At 39.2% G+C, this 24,241-nt stretch overlaps 1 protein-coding gene across 1 annotated transcript; it reads right to left on the bottom strand.

Annotated features, from left to right (window-relative positions):
• Window positions 1-5,451: 5,451 nt before the first annotated feature.
• On the bottom strand, window positions 5,452-18,230 carry Idi (Isopentenyl-diphosphate delta isomerase). Its single transcript, XM_065220665.1, has 3 exons — window positions 17,673-18,230; window positions 16,780-16,926; window positions 5,452-5,942 (listed from the first exon to the last, which is right to left on the bottom strand). The coding sequence occupies exons 1-3, from the start codon at window positions 17,949-17,951 to the stop codon at window positions 5,634-5,636; spliced, it is 735 nt and encodes a 244-aa protein (XP_065076737.1). The 5' UTR covers window positions 17,952-18,230; the 3' UTR covers window positions 5,452-5,633.
• Window positions 18,231-24,241: the final 6,011 nt, after the last annotated feature.

Raw genomic sequence — 24,241 nt, 5'->3', positions numbered from 1 at the left:
GAAAAGGCTTGCCAATGCACATACACTTAGACAAATTAATGTAATTTTAGGTGCTCTGAGAGCGACATTTACGAGCGTCAATTTTGACATAAATTTGAGTCATAACAGACGCGAAATATAGCTCAATCAAACGTACTTTTCGGCGAGCAATGAAGTTTTAAGTCTCGGGGTACGTAATATTACAAGACATGTTTGTTTACGTCTCATCTTTTATGTCAAAGATGGATTCCGTCACGTGTAAAATTAGTTATTGCTAAGTGTGCATCAAAAATCGACTACATACATCCGAAAATGTTTTATCTCAAATCGAGGGAAGACATTCCGTTTAACTACCATAGATCGGACTAGTTCATGTTGATCTTCGTCAAGTTTCGTCTACAATTTGGACTTCTACATCAACACATGTCAAGCTGCCTTCAGGTTCAATTGGCTAAACTTGGTGAGTTCGTTTCATTTTGTTGTTACTGGTATAATATCTACCACCGAACCCTACACAGCAAAAAATAAATATGACTATTACATCCAAAATGATGCACTCCAATCATGTCGTAAATATCATGTAATTTTTATGGCCACACAAATAAACAAATGCAGCAAAAGCAGCGTAATGTCTGTTCATGCACTGTATTAATGATAAATGTGTCTTTTTTGGCAAGTAATATTACACCATATTTTCGACACGATTGAAGTGCATCCACTTTGATGTGATATTAAAATTAATTTTTTGCTGTATTGTCGAGACAACTTCTAACTGGAGAATCAGGATTTTCCAGTAATCAAAGGATCAAATTTTAGTTCTTGTTACTTTTTATGACTTGATAATAGTGACAAGACTCGGGTAGTGACCACCGCCGTTATGCATTTCTATATTGTATATTTCAAATCAAAAATATTGTTTATGTTCATAGAGTTTATATAATCCTTTTCCCTTTGTTCTTCTCCTTTTCCTTTCGCTCTTCTCTTTTCAGAAAGCGAGTAATGGCGCTATAGCCATAAGCCATAAAAGACTAGGACAAGAGTTAGTGCTCATGTCCCAACCGTCAGAAGAAAATGGAGCATCACTTAACATTTCTAGCTTTGATGCTTCCTACGACCAACCAATCATATAATTACCAAAATCGGAACGTACGGTACGAGATGTCCACGTTTCTTCCATTTATTGGATTCTGAAGCATCGTGTTTAAATCTTCGATATGAACAGGCCCGATGTTTTCTGAATCATCTTTCCCCTTAAATGCCGTTTTGATATGTGTGGTGCATCTTCGATGTGAAACATATATCAAATAGACAAGAAAAGAAACCTTCACGAGATTAATTTCTAACCACAGTGAATTCAAGAGCACAAACTTTGTTCAAAAATTTAGCTGAGATACAATTAATTAAAAACCTTCCGACGACCACATGGCAGAATCAGTGAATGCGGTGAGAAATCTGTATACTTTGTATGCAAATCTATAATAGAATCTTACATTTCCCGGTCGGGTGTAATAATTTGATTAAATCAATTTGATTATTTTTATAACGTTCAAGAGTTACGAGTCATTTTGAAAAACTGCATTCAGTTTCATTATCTCAAGAACATGAGAGAGGGCGATAAGAGAGGAACTGGGAGTCATCAAACCTGTACCTGCAAATTCAACCAGTTCACAAGATTTTGGCACGATGTCCTTTTGAATTGCTAACCTTGCGGATGTGCAGAAAACAGGTAGTTGTTCAATTTCACATTCCACCCTAAAGCTGGGCTTAGACAGGGCAAGTCAATTGATCAAGTCAGTTGAATTCAACTGACTTGAACGCGAGTTGAACGTGTAAACCATGCCATTCAACTGACTTGATCAACTCACTTGAATTGAAAAAAATTGAACCAGGCTCAACTTTTCAAGCCAATTGAATTCAACTGAGTTGATCATTTGACTTGCCTAGTCTAAACCCAGCTTTAGAGCAACATCCTCGATCCAGTTTTTCTGATAGAATCGGAATTATGCGTCGATGAATATTATGTCCTGAACCACCAACCGTTGCAGCCTACCAAGCTATCAAGTTCACGGAGTGGTACCTTACGCAATATAACACCAATGTAAATCAATGGCCAATGTCTCACCTATGGAAATCACCAAATATCCCCCAGTCCAGATCTGAAATACTTCGGAAATGGGACAGTCACCTTCAACGGAAGTGCTTCATCCAGTGCATATAGGACTGCATAAAATTCGAGAAGTTTCCACCCAGGTCACACACACGCAGGCAAAAGAACGTAAGAATTCCATAAGAAACACTTATGAATTTTAGCCATAAGAAATGAGTGTGTATTTCATTGATTTGCCTATGAAAGATAATGTTGACAAAAAATAATAAATCGGAGCAGACTGGAACCGGAAATGGACGTTGAGGTTAGGGGGCCCGTGGGTTGATCACTCGTCTTTGAACACGTGGGAAAATGAAATGGTTAAAGGCGTATACGAGCTACCTCATGTTACCCGAACATCATTCATAAGTCACGCTTATGAAATTCATATATGTTGTTCATAAGTCGAGCCTTATGCAATTCTTAGGTCTATTTGCATCAGTGTAGTAGTTGATAAACTTGCTCCGTCGGTAAACCTTTGGTTGCTTTATATGGTAAAAGGAGAGATAAGCGAAGATCATGCAATCAACGCTTTGACTAGTGTCGAAGACAACATATCAAGAAGACTGGCAACTTTGCCTGAATCGAAGCGACAGGTACAGTAGCGCTGTGCTCGAGCGAAGGTGGAAGCAACGTATAGAAAAATGAGCAAATACACAAACCTTTCTTCTGAGGATGGAACCTTTGCTATCCAATTCGTTTGTAGCATTTACCTTTGAGCGGCAGATGACACGATTTCGCTATAGTCGCTATATTCATAGTCTGGCGGATAGAATCTCGGGAACCAATTGAGCTGTCAAATAGCGGAACCAATCGAGCAAATCACGACCAACAACAGGAAAGAACACATCAGCTATTGCGAACAAAATTTCGGAAACCGTTTTCTCGTGACTCAAGGCTCGTCTACACAAACTAACACCATCTTTAATTTAATTTACCTTCGTTAAGCGAGGAAACAATAATCAAGTTTTGTTTATAAAAGTTGATAGTACCTTTTCAATTGTTGGTGTTCAATATATTGAATTGATTCCCCTTTTTGATAGATCGACATTCTATCCGCCAGACTATGAATATAGCGACTCGCCTGTCTCATACCGGTTGTATGAGAAAATGGAAGAGTTGCCAGTCTTGATATGTTGTCTTCGCTAGTGTGTTAGTTGTCACGAAAATTTCGCTTTCAAGCCCACAGGTGCAAATTTGGAACTTTGACAACTTTTTCTGCTTAAACCTAGGCTTAAACTTATCTTGAACCTTTCCTTTTTCGGTAGCCGTGTAAACTTTTGACCTGGGAGCAGCTTGAAATCCACCTTGACATATATTTCATCGCGCATTATAATGCAATCAAATTTCTGACACAATCAATATGCTCCTTCTTCTTTTTCATTCCTTTATTTAACGTCGGTCTCTGTTCCGCAGTGCCAATCACCGACGGACATCGATTGCCATCCATTGACGGCAATCGAACGTGCAGGAAGGCAGCTTCCACACCTGCGTAGGATATCGCACCCATTCAACACACATTGGTCGGGACCAAAGGCTTTACTTCCCTTCCGAAGGGAGGGAAAAAATGCGCCAATTTGTGAGCGGTGTTGAGAAGATGTAAACAAAGGCAAGAAAATTATTATTTTTCAAGCAAAATAACTTAAAACATTAAAGTAATCGAATCCGCACCACTCCGATTAGAACCAAATAAAAATGAGCGGAAAATTGGATGAAAGTGAACATTAACGCAATCAAAACGTGAGCATTGGTGCATGTGATTAAATTAATTTTATATTTTTTTATGTTAAAATATTTTTTTTTCTATTTTTCTCGCATAGCGTAGGGTAGAGAACTACTTCGGCCTAATCGCCCATTTTGGGTCTATTGAGCAGAAAACTTCAAATAAATCCATGATTTCAAAGTTAACAAGTTTATTGTGCGTTTGGTACGATACTTTAGTTAATAAGCTACGGAACGAAGTCAATTAGAACGCGTGATATGAAGGTTTGCACCCATTATTCCCAAAAAACAAAAGAAGCGCTCCGACCGAATCATGTTTTATCTTCATCCGATAGGCCGAAGTAAATTCATTGGCGTTTCAATGCGTTAGGCCGAGTTTTGCGTCAAGAAGCAGTGTTAGACTTTTGACAATATCTCAACGATTGGTTTCTCTTTATCAAATCTTACGGTACATACGGAAAGCTAAATAAATTTGGAAGCCATCAGTAATAATAACATTCCGTTTGGTGCTAAACTGAGCTAGATTAAGAAAGACTAGTGCGGATTGTGCTTAATAGGTCGGAAATGGGGTAGTTAATCCTATAAGTTACTTTAACGAATGATGAAAACACATAAAACAAATGCAATGTTGGGCTTTTCCTGCGAATTTTTTAACTTTAACATTGCTTTAAAAGAGCGGAAATTAGTGCATTGATGGTAATAAAATAGATCAAATTACTGGTCGCAGTGGTTAAATGTCCCGAACAGAGGAAAAAAAAAACAGTGTTACTTTCAATGCTGTTTGGACAACTGTGTAGCAAGTGGAGAAAGATCAAACGCAAATTGAGGGTGGGATACCGAATGCCACAGACCAGGCTGAACGGTGGGCGGGTGTGGTAGCGAGGTTGGCCTATAACTGAGGTGTCTTACTGACTCACATATACATCAGTCCGTCCGTCAGTCGTTATCGACAGTGTTGTATGAAGGCTTGAATATGCTTCAGAGCCGGGCATGTGGAAGCACGCGGCGTGCGGGCCAAGCTGTTGATAGAGCTCTGTGTTATGAATAACGAAGAGATTTTCGCTTTTCTTTACGTACGAATGCGGTATCGATCCGGGAGAGTGAAGAAACACGACATAGACATTTGGCGATTTTCTGTTTCTTCGATGTAACACCATGCGCCACCACCGCAACGCGCGCTGCAACATTGATAAGGCAGCACAAATGCCTCGAATGCATAATATGTGCGTAGGAAAGGTATGGGAGCAATTTTCACTTCCCAGGTGAAATCGTTCGAATGGTTGCAGTCAGCCGGCTGAGGGGGTGCTTGGAATAGTTTGAACCTTTGTTTGAGTGATATATGTATAATAGGAAGTCGGTGGGTTAAGGAAAAGCACAGAAACTTGGAAAATGTACCAGACAAGGCACTACTTACCGAGTTCATTCCAGACATTGTATAGTGCATAATCCATTGGTTGAGCTCCGGCGGAATGATCCAACGGTTGATTGTGCATACATCATTCTCAGTGAATGTTTGTTTGCACTCACCTATTCGGTTGTAAAGTAGTATTTCTGATGTAGTCATCTAATCGAAAACGTACTAAGCCACTTCGATAGCAAATACATTTATTTGATATAATCAAACCAGCTATAAAAAAAGTGAACCTATTTGCGTCAGTAGGACATGATCCGGTTTGAAATCTAACATTAAATATGTAACGCTTTAAACTACATTGTGATGCCCGTCGGATTGTAAATTATTGCCTCGTTATGTTGTAGCACACCGTTTCCCTTATGGTAAGGTTGCCTAAAATCGTTCGATTTCGTTGAGATTCTGGTACTTTTTCAACCGATGCAGGTTGTCCCACCAGAGCTTCAAACGGTGGGTCAAGATCAGCTGGAACCATGGGGTCAGCGGAGCGTCCAAGCCGGAAATATGCGTATCCAGTTGGTCCCGACGGATGTAACGAATTTCGCTGACTTCACTCTCGTTCGGCTTCAGATCCACGTCCTTCTGAAGGAACAGAATGTAGTCAATCTCGTGCTCACCCCACACGCCATCGCCATTGTCGGCGTAGTGGATCCGCGTTAGGTAATGGAAGTTTTCCGGGCGGACCTAAGAGAATATAAAAGCAATTACATTAAATTACAATATTAGGACATTTGTGTAAGTAAGGTTGTTTCGAATCATATCGCGATAAAAAATGTTTTTTTTCTCCGAATAATGAAATCATTAGATGTTTTGTTGTACTTGTATGCAGGGTAATTTCCAGTCATCTTGCATAAATTAATATTATAGAATCATAAGATGTTGTAATGTTATTGTGTATTTGCAAGCTACAATAAGAGGTTGTGTGTACAATCCGTCACAATCAGTGATTTGCTGATCGCTGTTCGCGAAGAATGAAGACTGGGTGATAGAAAATGATGAAATCGCTTATTGCGACTCTCATAAACCGAAATTGGCAGGTATTATGTATCGAACACGAACTTCTAGATAGAGCTGGAATTAGGGCGTAACAGCTTTTGTAAACAATGACTTCTATCGATGATTTCTAGGAATTCAAGGCACGTCCACGCAGACCAACCTAACCATCGGATAGGGGAAGTCTTTCCCTACCCTTTACAACCTCTTCTTGTTCCAGGGTTGGTGCTCTTCACTTGCTTAAAAAATACTATTAGGAATTTTGAAACCACTAGATGGTATAATCACAGACAAACAGACATAACACATTGACAATCTTTCACTGTAAAACATCGTCACTAAAACACTACCGCCATCTGTTGCGCAAAATGTCATGGGCAGTACGCTGAAAAGATGGTGGTAGTGTGTAAACGTCAAACGCAAGGGAATTGACTATGCGTGCCACAGACGGCGATACTACCAACTACGAACAATTTAAATTGACCGTTAAATGCATGTTCGATGAAAAACATCCAAGAGTTATGTCTGTTTGTCTGTAGTATAATGGTGTATTGAGCTTATAAGATACAAGTAGAGGTGGTAAAGCATGTTTTTTCGCCCCGTAACGTGGGTAGATCACCTTTTCGTGGTACGTTACGAGATGTACGATCTACCACCGATTCCTAGTCCTGACTACTTCAAACTAGGGGAACATGATTGTTCAGTAATCCAAGGAACACATGTTAGTCCTTGTTACTTTTTATGCCTTGCTGATAGTGACAAGACTCGACTTTGTCCACCGAGGATGATCTTGAAACAAGGAAAAAATGAGTTAGTTAGTCTTCATCTATGTGATTCCTTATCTTCTATTCATTGTTCCCTAGTTTGAAGTGGCAACTGTAAAAAATCGAATACTTCATCATTTCTCAATAGTGATGGAGTAATATGACATGCACTAAACTAAGGGCACGGGATATACTACAATAGATCACTTACTGGTCGCAGTGGTGTTAGATCCCGAACAGAGGAAAAAAAAGCATGTTTTTGACATATAAAACTTGTCAATTTTACATTCAGAGCTCTCTGAATAACATTTGTTTATAGTAGATGAGTGGCAATTACCTTGCTTGTTACTTATAAATACAAAATATCATCAGAATATATTATGATTCCATAATCCCATATAACAATGTATTGGGCAAAATTAATGTAAGTAACCATCTTGGATCTAAAAAGAATAGAATCAGCAATCGCCGATTTCAACGAAAAGTGAAATTTACAGGTTTCATTCATTAAATCCTCTTCTTATAGCGTCTTCTTTGTGTTCAAGGCTTTCTTCGTCTTCTTTTGTGAGCATTTTACCGGCTCTCAATTTAGTGTTCTCAATGCCCGCAGTTAGTAATTGAGAGCTTTCTATTCTATGCCAACCATCAATAAAGCATGTCCCACTTAGTAATGCAACAACATGATTTAGGTTTATTTTAGAATTGAATTAACGGATTTGAAAATGGTTTTCACTCAAGTGCATACTAAATATTTCTTATATTTTAAGAAAAAAAATATCAAACGAATTATTCGTCGTGGTTTCGAAGGAATTCTTTTTCCTTAATACGACCCATCAAGCGGCGCACAACGGTCTCGTCCACTGTTTTGGCGACTTTATCCTAACAATTTTTCATCTGAGCTGTACATTGTACCTTCAGTTTCCTCTTTATAATTGCCCGGTGGTTTTAAAATTTCAATGGACCTGAACTGGGGACAATTGGGCGGATTAAGGGTTTTCGGAACAAACTGGACTCCATTGTCATTGTACCATTGTTGTAGTTCCCGGCTGTAGTGACAACTCGCAAGATCCGGTCAAAATGTTACCGGATCATCATGTGACTCGATCAAGGACAGAATTCGCTTCTGGAGACTATCGGTTTTGTAAACCTCCGAGTTCATCATTTTCTCAGTGACGGAAACCTGCGCCTTCTGGCCGCAGCTGAAAATTCCCTTCCAGATCATATATTTTCTAGCGAATTTATCTGCAAAAACAAATTTGAATCTGCCAGGGACACCTCCTCAAGCCTTCGCCTAGTAAAATGTTGGTCCTGGAAGCTGCCCGAAGTCGGTCTTTACATAGGTTTCATCATCCATAAGTATGCACCCACCGGACTTGGTCTGGTTGTCATACAGCTTTCGAGCACGGGTTCTAGCTACGATATTCTGCTTGAGTGATCGATTTGGTTGCTTACTGGCGCCTTATGCCTGTAAGCCTTCGCTACACTGTACTACGGGCGGCATAACTTTTTACTCAAATCGCGATCGGACATACCTGGGTTCCATGGAGATGACGGTGGGCAGATCCACTCCGGCGTTTACTTTGAGGCTTCCGATTCGTCGTCAAGGTTTCCCTATACGTTTTGAGCACGCGCCATACGGTGTATTTAGGAAAATTCAACACTTTAGCCAGCTTGGACGCGGACCACGATTGATTTTCCAGTTGACTGCGCAAGATTTTTTTTGCTACGCTCCTCTTGCATGGTAACTGTCCCCAAAACCAGAGCATTTTCTTCTGTCCTGTATTTAACGTCGGTCTCTGTTCCGCAATCTAGTGCCAATCACCGACGTACATCAATTGCCATCTATTGACGGCAATCGAATGTGCAGGAAGGCAGCTTCCACACCTGCGTAGGATATCGCACCCATTCAAACACACATGGGCCGGGACCAACGGCTTTACTTCCCTTCCGAAGGAAGACGTGACCAGAGATTTTTATGCCTCAGAAAAATCCCACCGACCTCGGCTGAGATTGAACCCAGACCCATTGGGGTGTTAGAAAGCAGTCACGCTTACCACAACACCACCGGCGCCGGCTACAAGAGCATTTTATGAACTGAAAAAATACACTGTTATTGTTTTTGTTGTTGTCAACAAAGAGATAACAAAAGCTCCCGAAAACGTCCACTAGGAGCGCTGTAATAAACAAAAGAGTTTATTTATTTATTCATTTATTACACCATCTTCGACTCAGTCGTGCAGACTGAATCTATATATATAAAAATGAATTTCTGTCTGTCTGTCTGTCTGTCTGACCCTTATAGACTCGGAAACTACTGAACCTATTGGCGTGAAAATTTGTATACAAGGGTTTTTGGGGCCGTGGAAGGTTCTTATGATGGTTCGAGACCCCTCCCCCTTCTGTAAGGGGGGGCTCCCATACAAATGAAACAGAAATTTCTGCATAACTCGAGAACTAATCAAGCAAATGGAACCAAATTAGGCATGTGGGAGCGAGTGTGGGGGTATAAGGAGATAATAATAGGGGGTAGCCCCTTAGATAATAGGGGGGGGGGCTACGTACAATATAGCATGCTTTTTTTTTAAATCGGCGCATAAACTCAAGCTAATATTGAATCCCGAGCAAGACCGGGCACACTCAGCTAGTAACTTATAATTAAACATAAAACTTATCTTTAATCCTATTACTAAACACATTTTTAGACAAATTCAAATCGAACTCATCGCTAACGTCATTGAATGCTCGAAGACACGAGTCGAATGGTTTATTATGGCCATAGTTTGTCCTAGTAATGGAACAAGTCAACATGCAACGCTTGTTTGTCTTTGACCTCATCCAAGGATCCATCGATTGTCCTGCACTTCTCGAACAGATTCCACTGAATGCTCCACCCAGACGCTTACGCCACTCGCCACTCCTAGCGGTTCCTTATCATACACAGCAAAAAATTAGGAATATTACATGACATGTAAACCAAAACCATTTTAAAATTACATCGCTTTAAACTATGTTTTAGTTTAATTTTACATTAAAAATCATGCACATAATAAAAGCATGATAAAACTCATAAAATTACACGTTAATTCGACTAATTTTTTCTTACAGTTTAATATCACCACGTGATGTAAAAACTTATCGAAGAACATCGGATTTTCAACGATGAAACCTATAAATTTACATGCTCGTGTAAATTTAAATCAACAAACATTGAGATAGCTAATATGGCGGACGGACCGATTATTCGATCAGTTTTTTCTCCACTCGGTTTGTTTTGTTTTGTGCGCTCAGTTTTGGTTATGTGGAACGATTTATCGTGCATACGCGCGTCCACAAATAGAAAATGGAGGACAGACAAAATATTGATTAAAGCGGTTTTATTTAGTTCGTGCAGAAAATCAAAAATTTGGATATAGAAATATAGAAAAACATTCAAATATGCTCTCGTGGTTCCTTTTTTTTCTCCTAACTGATACTTTTGATGCAGCGGTGGAAGTGTAGAGTATGTACAGGGTACGTGACGAATTTTTGCAGTAAATTTCAAATAGTAATTTCTCATGCTTGTGCATCATGATTTAGATATATTTGGCAGCACTGGATAGCTTATACTGTTAGGTGTAAGATTTAAACAAACAATGTTGAGTAAACGTAAAGATGTCGAAACAAGAGAGCAATCTGTCAGCCGTTGTCGCTTTGTTGCGCGCCGGAGTATGCCGAGGGGCACGCAATTGCCTTTTTGACTGCGTTGGATTTAAAGTACAAGGTGTTCAACTATGTAATTAAGTAATTAAAAATGAAAATTAAGTATTTCATGTAATTAAATTTAATTTCGCGTAATCAAAGCAGTGCCAGTGTAATTATTGCAATTAAAACACGTACTTCAATTTGATTACGTAATTAATGTAATTAAAAATTTATTTTCTGTAATTAATGTAATTAAAGTTACACAAATGTAATTAAAAACGTACCGAAATCCTTATACTCGAATGAATCAATTTATTTAAAAACTCTTCTTACACCCCGAAATACGCCCATTTTACTTATAATACATTTCTTGAAGCACCATGCTAGAGCTCGTGCTAGAGTTGAAAACTGAAATAATCCACTCGCGACAGTCGATTTCACTCTCGTTTTGTACGTTCAACATAATGTCGTATCTAGTGCACTGTATCCGTTGAATAATGCGCTTTAATGCAGAACTAGAATAAAATCGATTGTCACCAGTGGGTTATATCGGTTTACAACTCTAGCGACAATATACAGTGAAAAGGAAGTGATACTCATAATGAGGGCCGTGATTGCCGTACAAATGAAATGGGAATCACTTAGTTGTGACGACAAGTCTTCAAATTTTACATTTCCTCAAATTCAAGCAAATCCTCGAGCAAATTTCCTCCCGATTAAAAAATGTTCGCAGCACAATCGACAGATGATGATAATAGCTTGTGCCTGAATTAACAGATTCAATGGAAGATTTATTTCCTTTTCCATTAATTTTCTGATGTAACGCGTGAATTATTCGGTTATTTCAATATTTCTTTCAGACTTAATATTATTATACTAATAATAATTAACAGATTTAAGCCAGAGTTCATTAACAAAAAAAAATTATAATCAGGTTTTGGTTGCAGACACTAAGATGATTCAAACCAATTGTGTGCTTTTATTTGTATTATCGCCATCATATGATCACATCCGTATTCAGAATTGACGCGATAGCACTTATGAAATTCGCCTTCCCATTATTCGTCTTTCCATGGGTCAACTAAACAATACTATGGGCAGAATTCCAAACCGATAGGAAACGATGAGTGCCATGTGCACAGGACACGAAATGATCGTTACCGAGCAACTTGACACACTCAAGTTATCCGTGCTGGGAAGACAATTGCATAAGGGAGAACAGCCCATAATGCACCCCTGGGGTAAAATGCCCACTTATAGAAAAACAGCGATAACTTTTCCTCATATGCATTTTCCGGGTAACGGTTTGTGATTGTTTTCAACTGGAGGTTCAACAAATAATTCTTGATCATAAAATCATGTATTGACCTACTGATTCCTTAAAAAAAATTGCATTTTGTGCAAAACAGGACACAGTTGTTAAAATCATCGACTGTAAATTAAGCTTTTATCATCATGTATCACAAAAAAAAAAATTAAAAAATTTACGTTTCGTATATTTTTTAGATATTTTACTTGATGAATCACAGTTTAACATTCTATTGAGATTTTGAGACCTTATTTCTGATGTAACATAAAGAAATAATCATTTGAAATACCGCATCCCTTTGCATTATCTACTTGCAGGGGTTATGGTTTGTTAACCATGGGGTGCATTTTACCCCAATGTTGTGGTGCGTTTTGGCCATTGTTGTCGTGCGTCTTGTCCCAATGTTGTGGTGCATATTGCATCATGAATCAGGCGTTTTGCCCCGCTATCATTAGGGAAGCAATTTAAAAAATACCTTGAAAGTCATAGAAAATCATCCTTTTGTAGTTCTAAATCACTTGATCTTTGTAGAAAACATGGTAATGAACCAAACGCCATTACTTTCTTCTTGATTTTAGCTTCCATTCGCCAGCCATTGACGATTTTGCTTAAACGGTGCGTTTTGCACCATCCTACCCTACTAGCTGCGATTTTTTCCCAGAAGTAGCGCAGCGTGTGAATGTCCAAAGTATTCACCAGCTCCAGTGTCCGTTCAGCTCTTTCTCTTAGGGGCTGTTCATAAACTACGTAGACAGTTTAGAGGGGTTGACAATTATGCACGGCCCATATAAAAAATTTGTATGGACAATTATCTATGCAGGGGGAGGGGGGTCAATAATAAAAAAAAATGTCTACGTAGTTTATGAACAGTCCCTTATCGGCCTAAAAAAAAAAACTTCTGATCCTGCGAAATGGCTAGCGAAATAACTACCGCCTTCTGCGCCTTTGTCACCGTTCCCGCTTGATCAGGTACCACGTACAGAAATTGATCATCGCCAGTCAAACACAGACACATAGGTGACTGATGCTTTCAAATACGATTGATTTCTATATTGCTCAAAAAACATGCTTTTGAATTTAATTCAAAATACATATTTTATTTTTAAACATGTTTTCAATTTACTTTGAATCATTCATATGTTTAGAGTATAAAAATATTTATTTTTGATTTCAATGAACTTCCCCTTAACCATACATTTTGGGGTTAAATACAAAGAGGCAAAACGTGCTTATCACGAGGCTTATCATAGTTTTCTATTGTAATTCTGTTTTTGTTAACATCGACCAAATTAAATTCGTTATTTCTTAGGTTGAACCAGAAACAAACATTCCTTTCATTGTCGCATTCTCCGGTGCTTTGACAGGGTCGTGATCCAGGGCAGTATTGAAAGCCGACTACATTTCCAATCACGAACCGATCGTTGCATGTGAATTGGCACCAATCACCAACGTAGATTTCCTCGTAGGTCCCGGGAGATGTATGTTTATAGGGTCTATTCTGAAGTCATAACAGCGGTAGCGATACAATCTATCAGAGCTGACATTATCTTACGTAGCAAAAGGGCCTGTGAAATTTGTGTTTCACGGGCCAATAACGAAAGGGTCTAACGGTACGCTAGGAGTAATTTAAGTACATTTTTCGCTGTACATTAATGGAGTTAATGTACTTAATTTAAGCGACTTGTAATTAAAGCTGAAGTTTGTACTTAAAAGTAATTAAATCAAAAAAATTCAGACGCTCGTAATTTAAGTAATTAATCATGTAGTTAACTGTAATTATTGTACTTAAAAAAGGCTTGCGTAGGAGTTAAAGGTTATTGCGTGCCCTTCGGAGTATGCATGAAAGAAATAATTCGGTCGGTAAATGTGTCTGGAAGAACAGTGTATAATATTAAAAAAGGCTTGGGAAAGTGATAAGATGGAGCACCTGCTCATACTGCTAATAAAGCACAGAAATGGCTTACGGAAAATATTTCGTTAATTTGGGAGAAAGAAATTTGGCCCCCAAGCAGTCCCGATATCAATCCGTTGGATTATTTTGTATAGGGCGTCGTCCAACGGGATACCAATAGAACCCCTCACACCACACTTAAGTCGCTAAAAGCTAAAATCAAGGCAGTGATTACATCTATGGATCGAAACATTTTAAAACGTGCATACTGCAGTTTCCGGAAGCGTCTAACTACAGTCGTCGAAAGGGAAGGCAATTTTTTTGAATAAATTTACTTACAACTCCCATATGTTGCGAAAGAAAATAAATCGCACAAAATTCATTGCCAGAATAACTAACTGGTGTATTTTTTCTCAAATATGCCATTTACTGCAAAAATTCGTCACGCACCCTGTACAGTGCCGTGAAGGCGGGTAATTCCACGTGGGTGATAATTCCGCGTACCTGTCAATCAGTTCGATTTTATGCAAATTCGTTCAAAAAGCCAAATGCGTGTCATTCTAAATGTCCATCGAAAGCCATCCATGTAAAATTCAAGAGACGTTTAATTTTACATGCATGTAAATTTCAAGTCGTGTAAATTTAAAAACCAATTTAATTTTACATGAATATGCATGCTCGTTTTATGTGCATGGAAATTCGTGTAAAATTACAAAATAATTTTAACTGTGTAAGTAGACCATGGTATATATTTCATTAAATTAGAACACGAAGATGGCTCATCTAATATAAATGACGTCTGAGACACAGGAGTACGAAACTGGATTGCAAGAAAATTTGAATTCAACCTAAAATTATTTTTTAATTTGTTATAATGTTTACTTTAAATGGTCTCACTCTGTAACATAGCTCGATCGGAGTGGTAGAAGGATAATGATATCGTGGTAGTCGTAGCAACAGTTTTGTCTGTATCGTTGGTTGCTTGGTTGGTTCCCAGAAAAAATCCAAGGGAATTGAATTCTGAATTCCGAGGAAAGTTCCATCAAAATTTTGAGAAATATTTCTAATGAATTCTGACAAATATTCTAAGAATATTCCGGTTAATTTATAGAAAATTAAAATGAGAGTTCAATGAAATGCTGAATCAAAGAATTAATGGAAATTCTGAGCATAACTAAAAATTGGTAATTCCGCGTGGAAATTTCAGAGCATGTTGACTCCAAGTGATTCTTTTTTCAGGAGTATTTTTCGGAGAATTGCTAGATTTATTAAAAATATGAAGAGCATTGCAGAGTGGATTCATAGAGTGTTTTGCAGAAGAGTCTTCGTCTTCGCATTTCAAGCCTATTGCATATCGCATATTAGCTTATTGCATGCTCTCAATTTAGTTTTCTACATAGATGCACTTCCACAGTTATTAATTGAGAGCTTTCGATGCCTGTACCATTTTTGCATTAGTATAATTGTGTGGCCAGTCCAATCATACTCTATGCCAAGCTGTGATGGAAAAGTTCGCGAAAACTCACTATGACTCGCGAACTTTTCCCTTGGTGAACTTCGTGAAATATCGTGCACTTTTCCAACACTGATGCCAAGGAAAGTTGAGAAATTTTCCAACCCGAAAAATGCTTAGACCAGACCGGGAATCGAACCCAGCCACCAGCTGCGCCTTTACCGACTGAGCTAAGGGAGGCCCCATATTTTCAAGAGTATTATGGAGGAAATTATAAGAGAATTCAATGTTTCCATAAAACATTTCGAGATTTTAGACACAGAAAAAGGATCAAGATGCATAGTTTGCGAAAAACTTGAAATTCTGATATGTAGGTTTTTGAAGATTTCATGCTTAGAAAATTTCATGATCCGGTATTTAGAACAATCTTCAAGGTTCAGGGTGGAGGGGAGATTAAGGAAAAGATTAGGGAGTGTGAAAAGTTTTCAAATTCCAACACTATTTGAAGTATCGAACTATGAAATTTTCGCTTTCGTGTACGTCACGTCGTTGTTACCGTTGCTCTGTTTTTGGTTATAATATTCGTTTATTAGTACGACACATTAATTGATAAAAACTACTTTTAGTAGCCCATATTAGGTTTTACGGTGTGTTAAGTGCGTGGTTAGCATCAAAGACGAACAGAAAATTGTTGTTCTATGGTGATCTTGTCGGTTCAGCAATAGTTTGGTGTGGTATCCATTACTACATTATGTAATGCCGAGAGACCCGAGCAAATCGGTTAACAAAATGAAAGCAAATCGATATTAAAGTTTGCAGTCCCTATCATAATGAAAACTCATTTTGATTTCAATTGTCGTGACATAAGTCTGGTAGCATATTGTGTTTTCATTATGCAGTCAAGACTTTTTGAATGAAAGCAACTTAACTTGAAGTTCTGCTGTTAACATCTTGTTTAAATTTTAATATAAGTTTATCTGTCTTTGAGGTCTGAGTAAAACTTTTTTTGCCGAGTTCGGTAGAAAAAAAAAACTAAGTGTGTAGGTCATTCGTGACTTGCCCGGGGTGAGATTTGAGCTCAAGTCTTTCAGCGTGAGAAGCATGGATGCTAACCACTTACCACTTACTCATGTCTTCAGCAAAGCTTATGAAAATTATAAGATCTATAACTTTGTGGAATATTTGATTTTCCTAAACCACATAGAAAAAAGTTAGAAATTCTAATTTTTTTCGTCCACATCAGATGCGCCTTTTTTTTTAATCAAAACTTGTCTCAAGACACCAACTTGATTAAACTGCAACTTCATGCACTTTTTTAGTTTTTACCAGAAAACGCCCTTCTGGACCACAGTGCAAACGTTCTAGCTATGCACTATGTAATATTACATTAATCAATCCTCCCCTTATCGATGTAATATTGCATCACTCACCTGACTTAGTGGAATGCCCAACTCATAGTTCAGTCTCCGCTGGGCGGCTCGGCGGATTCCTAGCGCATTCAGTTCCTCCCGTTCCCCCTCAATGTCGTGCAATGGATGACTGCAGCACGCATTCGTGTAACAATCGGGGAACGTTATCTAAAAATAAAAATAAATAGGGCTTTAAAAAAAACAGCCAAAGACCTTCTAATCTGCATGTTTTCAGGGTTGACAAAATTTGAATAATTTATTCCGGTAGCAGTAGGGGAAACATTTGCGTCAGTTGTTATGTTTAGTATCGTAGACTTATATTGTCGCTGTCGCTGATACTGCATAAATTAAGAAGATTCAAAACCCTTTCCTACTTAACCCTCTCCTTCCCAGATGGTCTTCCGTTGTTTTAACATGAAAAAATGTGTTTTGACGGCAGGGCTTGAACAAAAGATGTTCCATATAGCCTGAAATTATTGAATCCGTTGACAAAAGTTTATGTTTAAAATCAATACTATTTTAATTGTTTTTGAATAGTGGCTTGTCAATAACACATATGGACGAGAATATTGACCACACGAAGAAGCTTGAATAAGTATTGACTATTGAATGGTAGATGGACAAACCAGCATGGGAAGAAGAGGGTTAACACTGTTAATTTGGTGCTACGCAAAAAGAGCACACCAATACGCAAATCTGAGCAAAGAGAGACTTCAATGCCAGCTATCTATCCTGCGAGCGATGCCATCGTTGTGCCGTGACGTAAGAGAAAAAATCGCACAAGAGAAAGTAAACAGCAGTGGAATTTGGTACGATAACTTTACAAAGCTGCTGTTGATAGTGTGTACTTTGGTGCGGACGTTTCTCCAAGCATCAATTCACTTTCTACGCAACAATATTCCAAACCTGCTCACCTTGTGGGTAGACCTTCGCTGTAGCAGCATTTCGCCCTTGGAATTGAAGAGAAATACACTGAAGGCCCGGTGCAACCGGATGTTCCCGGTCTCGTCCACCCGGTGGCAATCTCTCTTCGAGGCATTGCCCAGCGGTTGGTCATTCTCGTTCACAAGGATGCAATTTTCCTCCAGGGCTAGTTCCTGGAGCTTAGCTGCCGTAGCTGAACTGGAGTAACTGGCTTTGGCATGTTGAAGAAGCACACTGGGCAACCCTCGGAATCGACTTAGGAGGGACATATTACTAAAGCACTCACAGACGATGGGTCGTCTAGCCTGGCGAAGCTTAAACTGGTTCTACGCGTGTTCCTCTGACATACGCTTGAACAATGGGTTGATCTTTATGCTAATTTGTTTGCTTTTCAAGACGAGCTTCGAGTGTTGCTGTCACGGTCGTATCTGCTCTAAGTTATCACATTCCACGCACTATGTGTTTGACTTCTCAGGCTGAGGCAATCTATATACGTTTCTACTTTTGCTAGCCACTGATCACTGATCACTGATTAGTAGGTACCTACTGCTGCTGGTCGGAATTTAGTTCTGATTTCGAATGTTTATTTACAACCGCCTGACGGTTCTCGCGATGACGACGACAGCTGAAAAAAATGAGAAGGCGTTACAGAAATCATCAGAACGTAACGCTGAAAGGGAATCTACATTTATTTGGGCATTTTCGGAAAACCCCAAAATGGCACACGGCCGTTCAAACTCTCTCAGGGAGGGAGGGAGAATATACACCAAATTTTGAGTTCAAGTTCCAGCTAAATGAATTGCTGAAGTGAATCCAGCAAAAGCAAGTTTTGCTGTAAAACCAGTAATCTGTATTATTTTGCTGATTTTCCAGTTAACAGAATTTAATGTCAAAATCCAGCTAGGTTCTATCAACACTCAATACGAAACTAACGATTTTATATTGGCTCACTTCTTGACTATAGCCGATTGGTCCCAAGCAAATCGAATAACGTACCCCATTCTAGTAAAAATTCTAGTACTACACTATGTTTGTTTTGATTCGCTATGAAAGTTTGACAGATAAAATGAGGGGTTAGTGGATTTTCATGGGTGAATCGATTAGCTTGGGACCGAAGAGAGTACCAGAGCTGAGTCAAAAAGTTGAGCACGTTATTTCGGGACCTTCTGGCCTTAGAGTTACCTCTATGGTTCTATCGTTGGCTGCTACGAGCTATGAGATATTTTTGCGGTCGGTTGAATAATGTATAAGTGCACACCATAAATATATCACTAGAAAATCAATAATGCTGCGGAAGTCATAAGACTCCTTTTTATCTTTACAGTCTGGCGAAATTTCATACCGATTTTGGTATAAATGTGCGCAACCGAAATCCAGCACATAATGGGATGTATTATATACGAACATGATCATTTAATAAACTGTGTATTCTGATAAAAATGTGATTTCTTCAAAACAAAAACGAAAATTACTGTTCTTCCAACAAAACGATTGCCAATCCATTTTACTGAATAATCCGTATATCACACTATTTTTATTTCGCTGGAAACCAGCAAAATTTTGCTGGATTTTGCCGAGCTGGAAAACCAGCAATCCATCCAGCAAAGTAAATGTTGCTGACAATCCAGCAAATGGTTTTTGACAAGAGTTTGCTGAAAATTCAGCAGTTTTTATCTAAGAAGATCCGTGAAATTTTGCTGAAAATTCAGCATTGATTAAACAGTGTTTTTTTCAGGAAGTTTCCTTGTATTTGAATAGTCAAATTATTAAAAAAAACATTAGGAAAATTTATCTATCTTTCACTTTTCAATGTTAAACTAATCCACAACATTTAATAACATGTAGCCATCTCCATAAGCCTTGTCTTGTTTACAAATCTTCCAAGATCATATGGTCGAAGATTCTTAACAACCTGTGAATAAAGGTGGTGTCATTAAGGATAATATGTCTTCGCCTAAAAATAATCTTACCGTAGTAGTTACTGTGGCAGTCCGTAAGTAGCCACAGCCACTGGGCTGAAGCTGAGCTACGGATGTCAATATGCCGTACGGCTAACCACTGGGCAGACGGACGGTACTATGACATCTGTAGAGAAACGTAGAGGAACAGATAATCGTTAAATAAACGTTCTTATTAAAAGCACTAATTATTAGTTGATTAATCATTAATAAAACGGGTTATCACATCTGGCGACGACGGATATAAACTGGAATTAATTACAGGTAAGATTTATTTAGAAATATTGGAGAAAAGAAAAAAAAAAAACTTTTTTTTGCTGGGCTAGGAAAGACTCTTCTTGGTTATGTTATGCGTGATGGAAAAAAAAAAAAAAATGTGGATGGCAAGAATTCTAATAAGAATTTGTTTTCATTTTGTCTAATTTAGTGGAAAATACTACATCCAAGTAGTGGTCGGTGCATTGCACGACGAAGGTCAGATTAAGACCGTAGCAGGCAGAAAGCCGTCAGGTCAGTGAGAAGACCGTACCAGGCAGTAAGCCGTCAGGTCAGGGAAGACCGTATCAGGCAGAAAGCCGTCAGGTCGAGGAAGACCGTCAAAAGGAACGTAGCTCTCGGGTCGAGGACGACCGATAAAGGCAAGAAGCCGCCAGACGGAAACTGGCCGGCCGACAGGATTCGTGGATGTCAATCGTATTGTTGGCCGTGTTTAAACGTAATTCGTCGATTTTGGAAAGGTGAATGCGTAAATAGTATTTACTAACAAACGAAAACCAAAAACAATTATTTTAAATTTTAGCGTTTTTATCAAATAATCAAAGATGGACAAATGGGACATACCGCAATTCAAGTTCAGATCGATTCCAAACAGTACCGTACGCGACGAATGGCAGAAATATAAACGGAATTTCGGTTTCATAGCGGCTGCCAATGGGGAAAAGGACAAAACCCGATTGAAAAATATTTTTTTGGCTAGAGCCGGCCCGGACGTGCAGGAAGTTTTCTCTTCAATACCAGGAGCTGACGTTGATGAAGACAAAGAAAAGAAGATCGATCCGTATCAAACGGCGATCGAGAAACTTGATGAATATTTTTCGCCCAAACGGCACGAAGCTTTCGAAAGGAATTCCTATTGGAATTTGAAGCCAATGGAGGATGAGTCTATGGAGAAGTTTTTGTGGCGTTCGCTTGAGGTGGCTCGAAAATGCAATTTCGGAAGTACCCTTGAGGAGAGTCGTAATATCGCTGTCGTTGACAAGATAATTCTGTTTGCTCCTCCGGAATTAAAGGAGAAACTGCTGCAAAAGGAGTCCTTGACACTAGACGATGTAACTCGAGTGGTCAGTTCGTATGAAGCAGTGAAATATCAATCACAGCAGATGAAAACAGCGTCATCGAGTACAGAACGTTCAGCACCTAGCTATTGGATGGATAATGGCACTAATGTCTGCAAGATTCAAGGTTCGTCGAAAAACCCAACCGGTGAATGTTACCGCTGTGGGCGTAAGAACCACTACGGAAATGATCCAAAGTGTCCAGCTAAAGATCAAAGGTGTAACAAATGTAACAGAATCGGCCATTTCTATAAACGGTGCAGAACAATCACACTTCCTCAGAAGCGAAGCGCGAATAACCCTATCGAATGGCGGGGAAAGAAACCGAAATCCCAAGGTATCATGCGAGTTCAGGACAGCGAGGAGGAAAAACCGGTACCGCCAAATTTCATCTTTAGTATCGGAAATGGGGACAAATTTATCTGGGTCAAAGTAGGAGGCGTCATGATCCAAATGTTGATTGATTCTGGAAGTGCCAAGAACATTATAGATGACAGGACGTGGGCGTACATGAAAACTCATGGAGTGAAAGTTGAGGAATTTTGGAAAGAAGCCGATCAAACTTTCCGTGCGTATGGCCGCGATTCGGAACCGTTAGCAGTAGGTTTGTGTTACAGATACTAGTATACACTTGAGGTTCGAAACTATTGTTTAATTATTGATTATAGGTGGAATGTTTGAAGCAGTTATTTCTGTTGAGGATGCCGGAAAGCGGATTGAAAGGAGCGATCGCTTTTATGTAGTACAGGGAGGTACACAACCCTTACTCGGGCGATTGACTGCTACCAAGCTAGGAGTATTGTCGATCGGTTTACCTAGTGTCCAATCTTCTTTGAACCAGGTTGTAGACGAAAAAAGGCCTTTTCCTAAAATCAAGGATGTCAAATTGAGAATTCCTATCGACAGAACTATAACTCCTGTTGTACAACATGTCAGACGCCCACCTATTGCTCTGCTTTCACGTATTGAAGACAAATTGTCGGCACTTCTGACTACAGATATAATTGAACCAGTCACTGGAGCCAGCGAGTGGGTATCACCGCTAGTGACGATAGTGAAGGATAACGGAGATCTTCGCCTATGCGTGGATATGCGACGCGCAAATCAAGCTATACGACGAGAACACCACATGATGCCAACTATCGAAGATTTTCTTCCTCGCCTCAAAGCTGCCAAGTTCTTCAGTCGGCTTGATATTAAGGAGTCCTACTATCAACTAGAGCTCGAGGAGGATTGCCGAGATATAACGACGTTCATCACTCACAAGGGACTATACCGTTTTAAGCGATTGATGTTCGGCGTCAGCTGCGCGCCGGAAATGTTCCAGAAGGCCTTAGAGCAGATTCTAGCAGGTTGTGAGAATACAGTCAATTATATCGACGATATCATCATTTTCGGACAGACAGAAGAAGAACATGACAGGGCATTGCAACAGGTTCTATCAACTCTGTGTGGTACACTGTAACTGGAAAGTACCCATTAATGCGTGAAAAAGTGCCCATTTCGAAGTAAAGTAGGTAAACTCATTTAATGGGTAAAACGTCTTTACCCATTAATGGGTAAAGACCTTGTACGTCAAATCATGGGGTACTTTTTTACCCATTTTTAAATAATAATTAGCTTTATAAAATGGGTACAAAGTACCCAATTTTGAAATCCTTAAACCAGGATTTTTCTTTTAGAATTTGTATGATTTATGGATCATTGAAAGAGCCACAATGAATAGTTAAGAATACAAAACGTTATTTATATTTATATCTTTATTTCACCATTTTCCATCCAGTGGTCTTTCCATCGTTCGTGCAAGAAATGGTGCTCCCAAAGCTCTCCTGGGATCTCCTTGCTGATCCGGCTAGTTCTGTCCCTGCAAGTTTCAGATTGATGTTTAGATGTGGGCAGAAAGAAATAAAATAAGAAATACCTACTTTTCAAACGAGCAATTTCCATTCGACATCGTTAAGACACTTTGCGACTGAAGCGAGGACTGGAAGATGTTATCTAAGTTGCTTTTCACCCATTAATGAGTAAAAAAGTACTCATTATTCTCGCCCGAAGCGCTCTGAGAAATGGGTAAAAGAGTACCCATTATTTGAAATTGAACTTCACCCATTATTTGACAGCCTCATATAGTCATCAAAAATGGGTCCTTTTTTACCCATTAATGGGTACATGGCAGTTGCAGTGTATAACAAGTTTATAATGGCAACCCTGCCGATAACGCCTGTCATGCGTTACTGAAATATCCCACCTTGTATGCACATACTTGACGCGTCACCATCTTCGGCATCACACGCCCGGTTGCGCAGCACCAAGCATCGTTCGCGGCATTAGCATACTGGCAGCAGGACAGGTAAGAGGCATTCGTTACAGAGCGTGTTGGGTGATTCCTCGGTTCCAGAAGCCACACATTTTGGCGATCCTTGCCAGACTGCTGAATTTTCAGCAGGAAATCTATATATTTTGAATTAGACTGAGGAATCACCCATCACGCAGTACAGTTTGTGTATATTTTTTTTTACTGAGTGTAAAGTTTTGTGACCAAATCGGATTCTTAAACAACACCCTCATAGTGAAAAAAATGGCCGCCGATCAGGCACCATTTTGCAATTTTACGATCAAAAGGCTATTCATACAAGTGTATAGAATGAAATGAATTTCAAATTTCCAAGAAATGTGTTCTTACATATTGGAAGCAATCTGGGAAATCCACGGTTGATAAAATATTGAGTGGTTCGGAAAAACCGCAAAAAAAAAGATAGCTTCAGCGGATCACCGCGGGAAACCGCGTTGTTTTGGATTGTCAGTGAACCGAATTGGCAACAAAGGTTTTTGTCAGTAGCGGCTCGGGATGACCGCGTTCCTTTGTTTTCGTAGCGCACCAGAATGGCCGCAGAGGATCTTGTCGGTAGCGGATCGGGATGACCGCGTCCATTTGTTTAGGTAATAGACAAAAAAGGCCATAAAGGATTTTGTCGGTAACGGATCGGGATGACCGTGTACTATTGAGTTGGTAGCGGTCCAGGTTGGCCGCGGTCCAGGTTGGCCGTGGATGAATTTGTCGGAGCGGATCGGGATGACCGCGTCCAAATGCTTTGAAGCAAATTATTTTGATTACGATTTCCAGTAGCATTCTGGAATGATAAAGTTAAACCGAGAAGTGAACCAGATTAATTCTATACGTAAGAGTAGTAGAATAAGTAGCAGGAACTGATTATTCCTTTGCAATCATAGGTTTGTGAATATTTCGAGTTTCTAAAACAATCTACA

The sequence above is a fragment of the Ochlerotatus camptorhynchus genome, unplaced genomic scaffold, assembly GCF_037179485.1.
Source record: "Ochlerotatus camptorhynchus isolate MF236.1 unplaced genomic scaffold, CSIRO-AGI_Acam_v1.1 ptg000130l, whole genome shotgun sequence".
Lineage (NCBI taxonomy): Eukaryota > Metazoa > Arthropoda > Insecta > Diptera > Culicidae > Ochlerotatus > Ochlerotatus camptorhynchus.
Note: the sequence above shows the minus strand (reverse complement) of the source record. Positions and strands in the feature narration are given on the sequence as shown.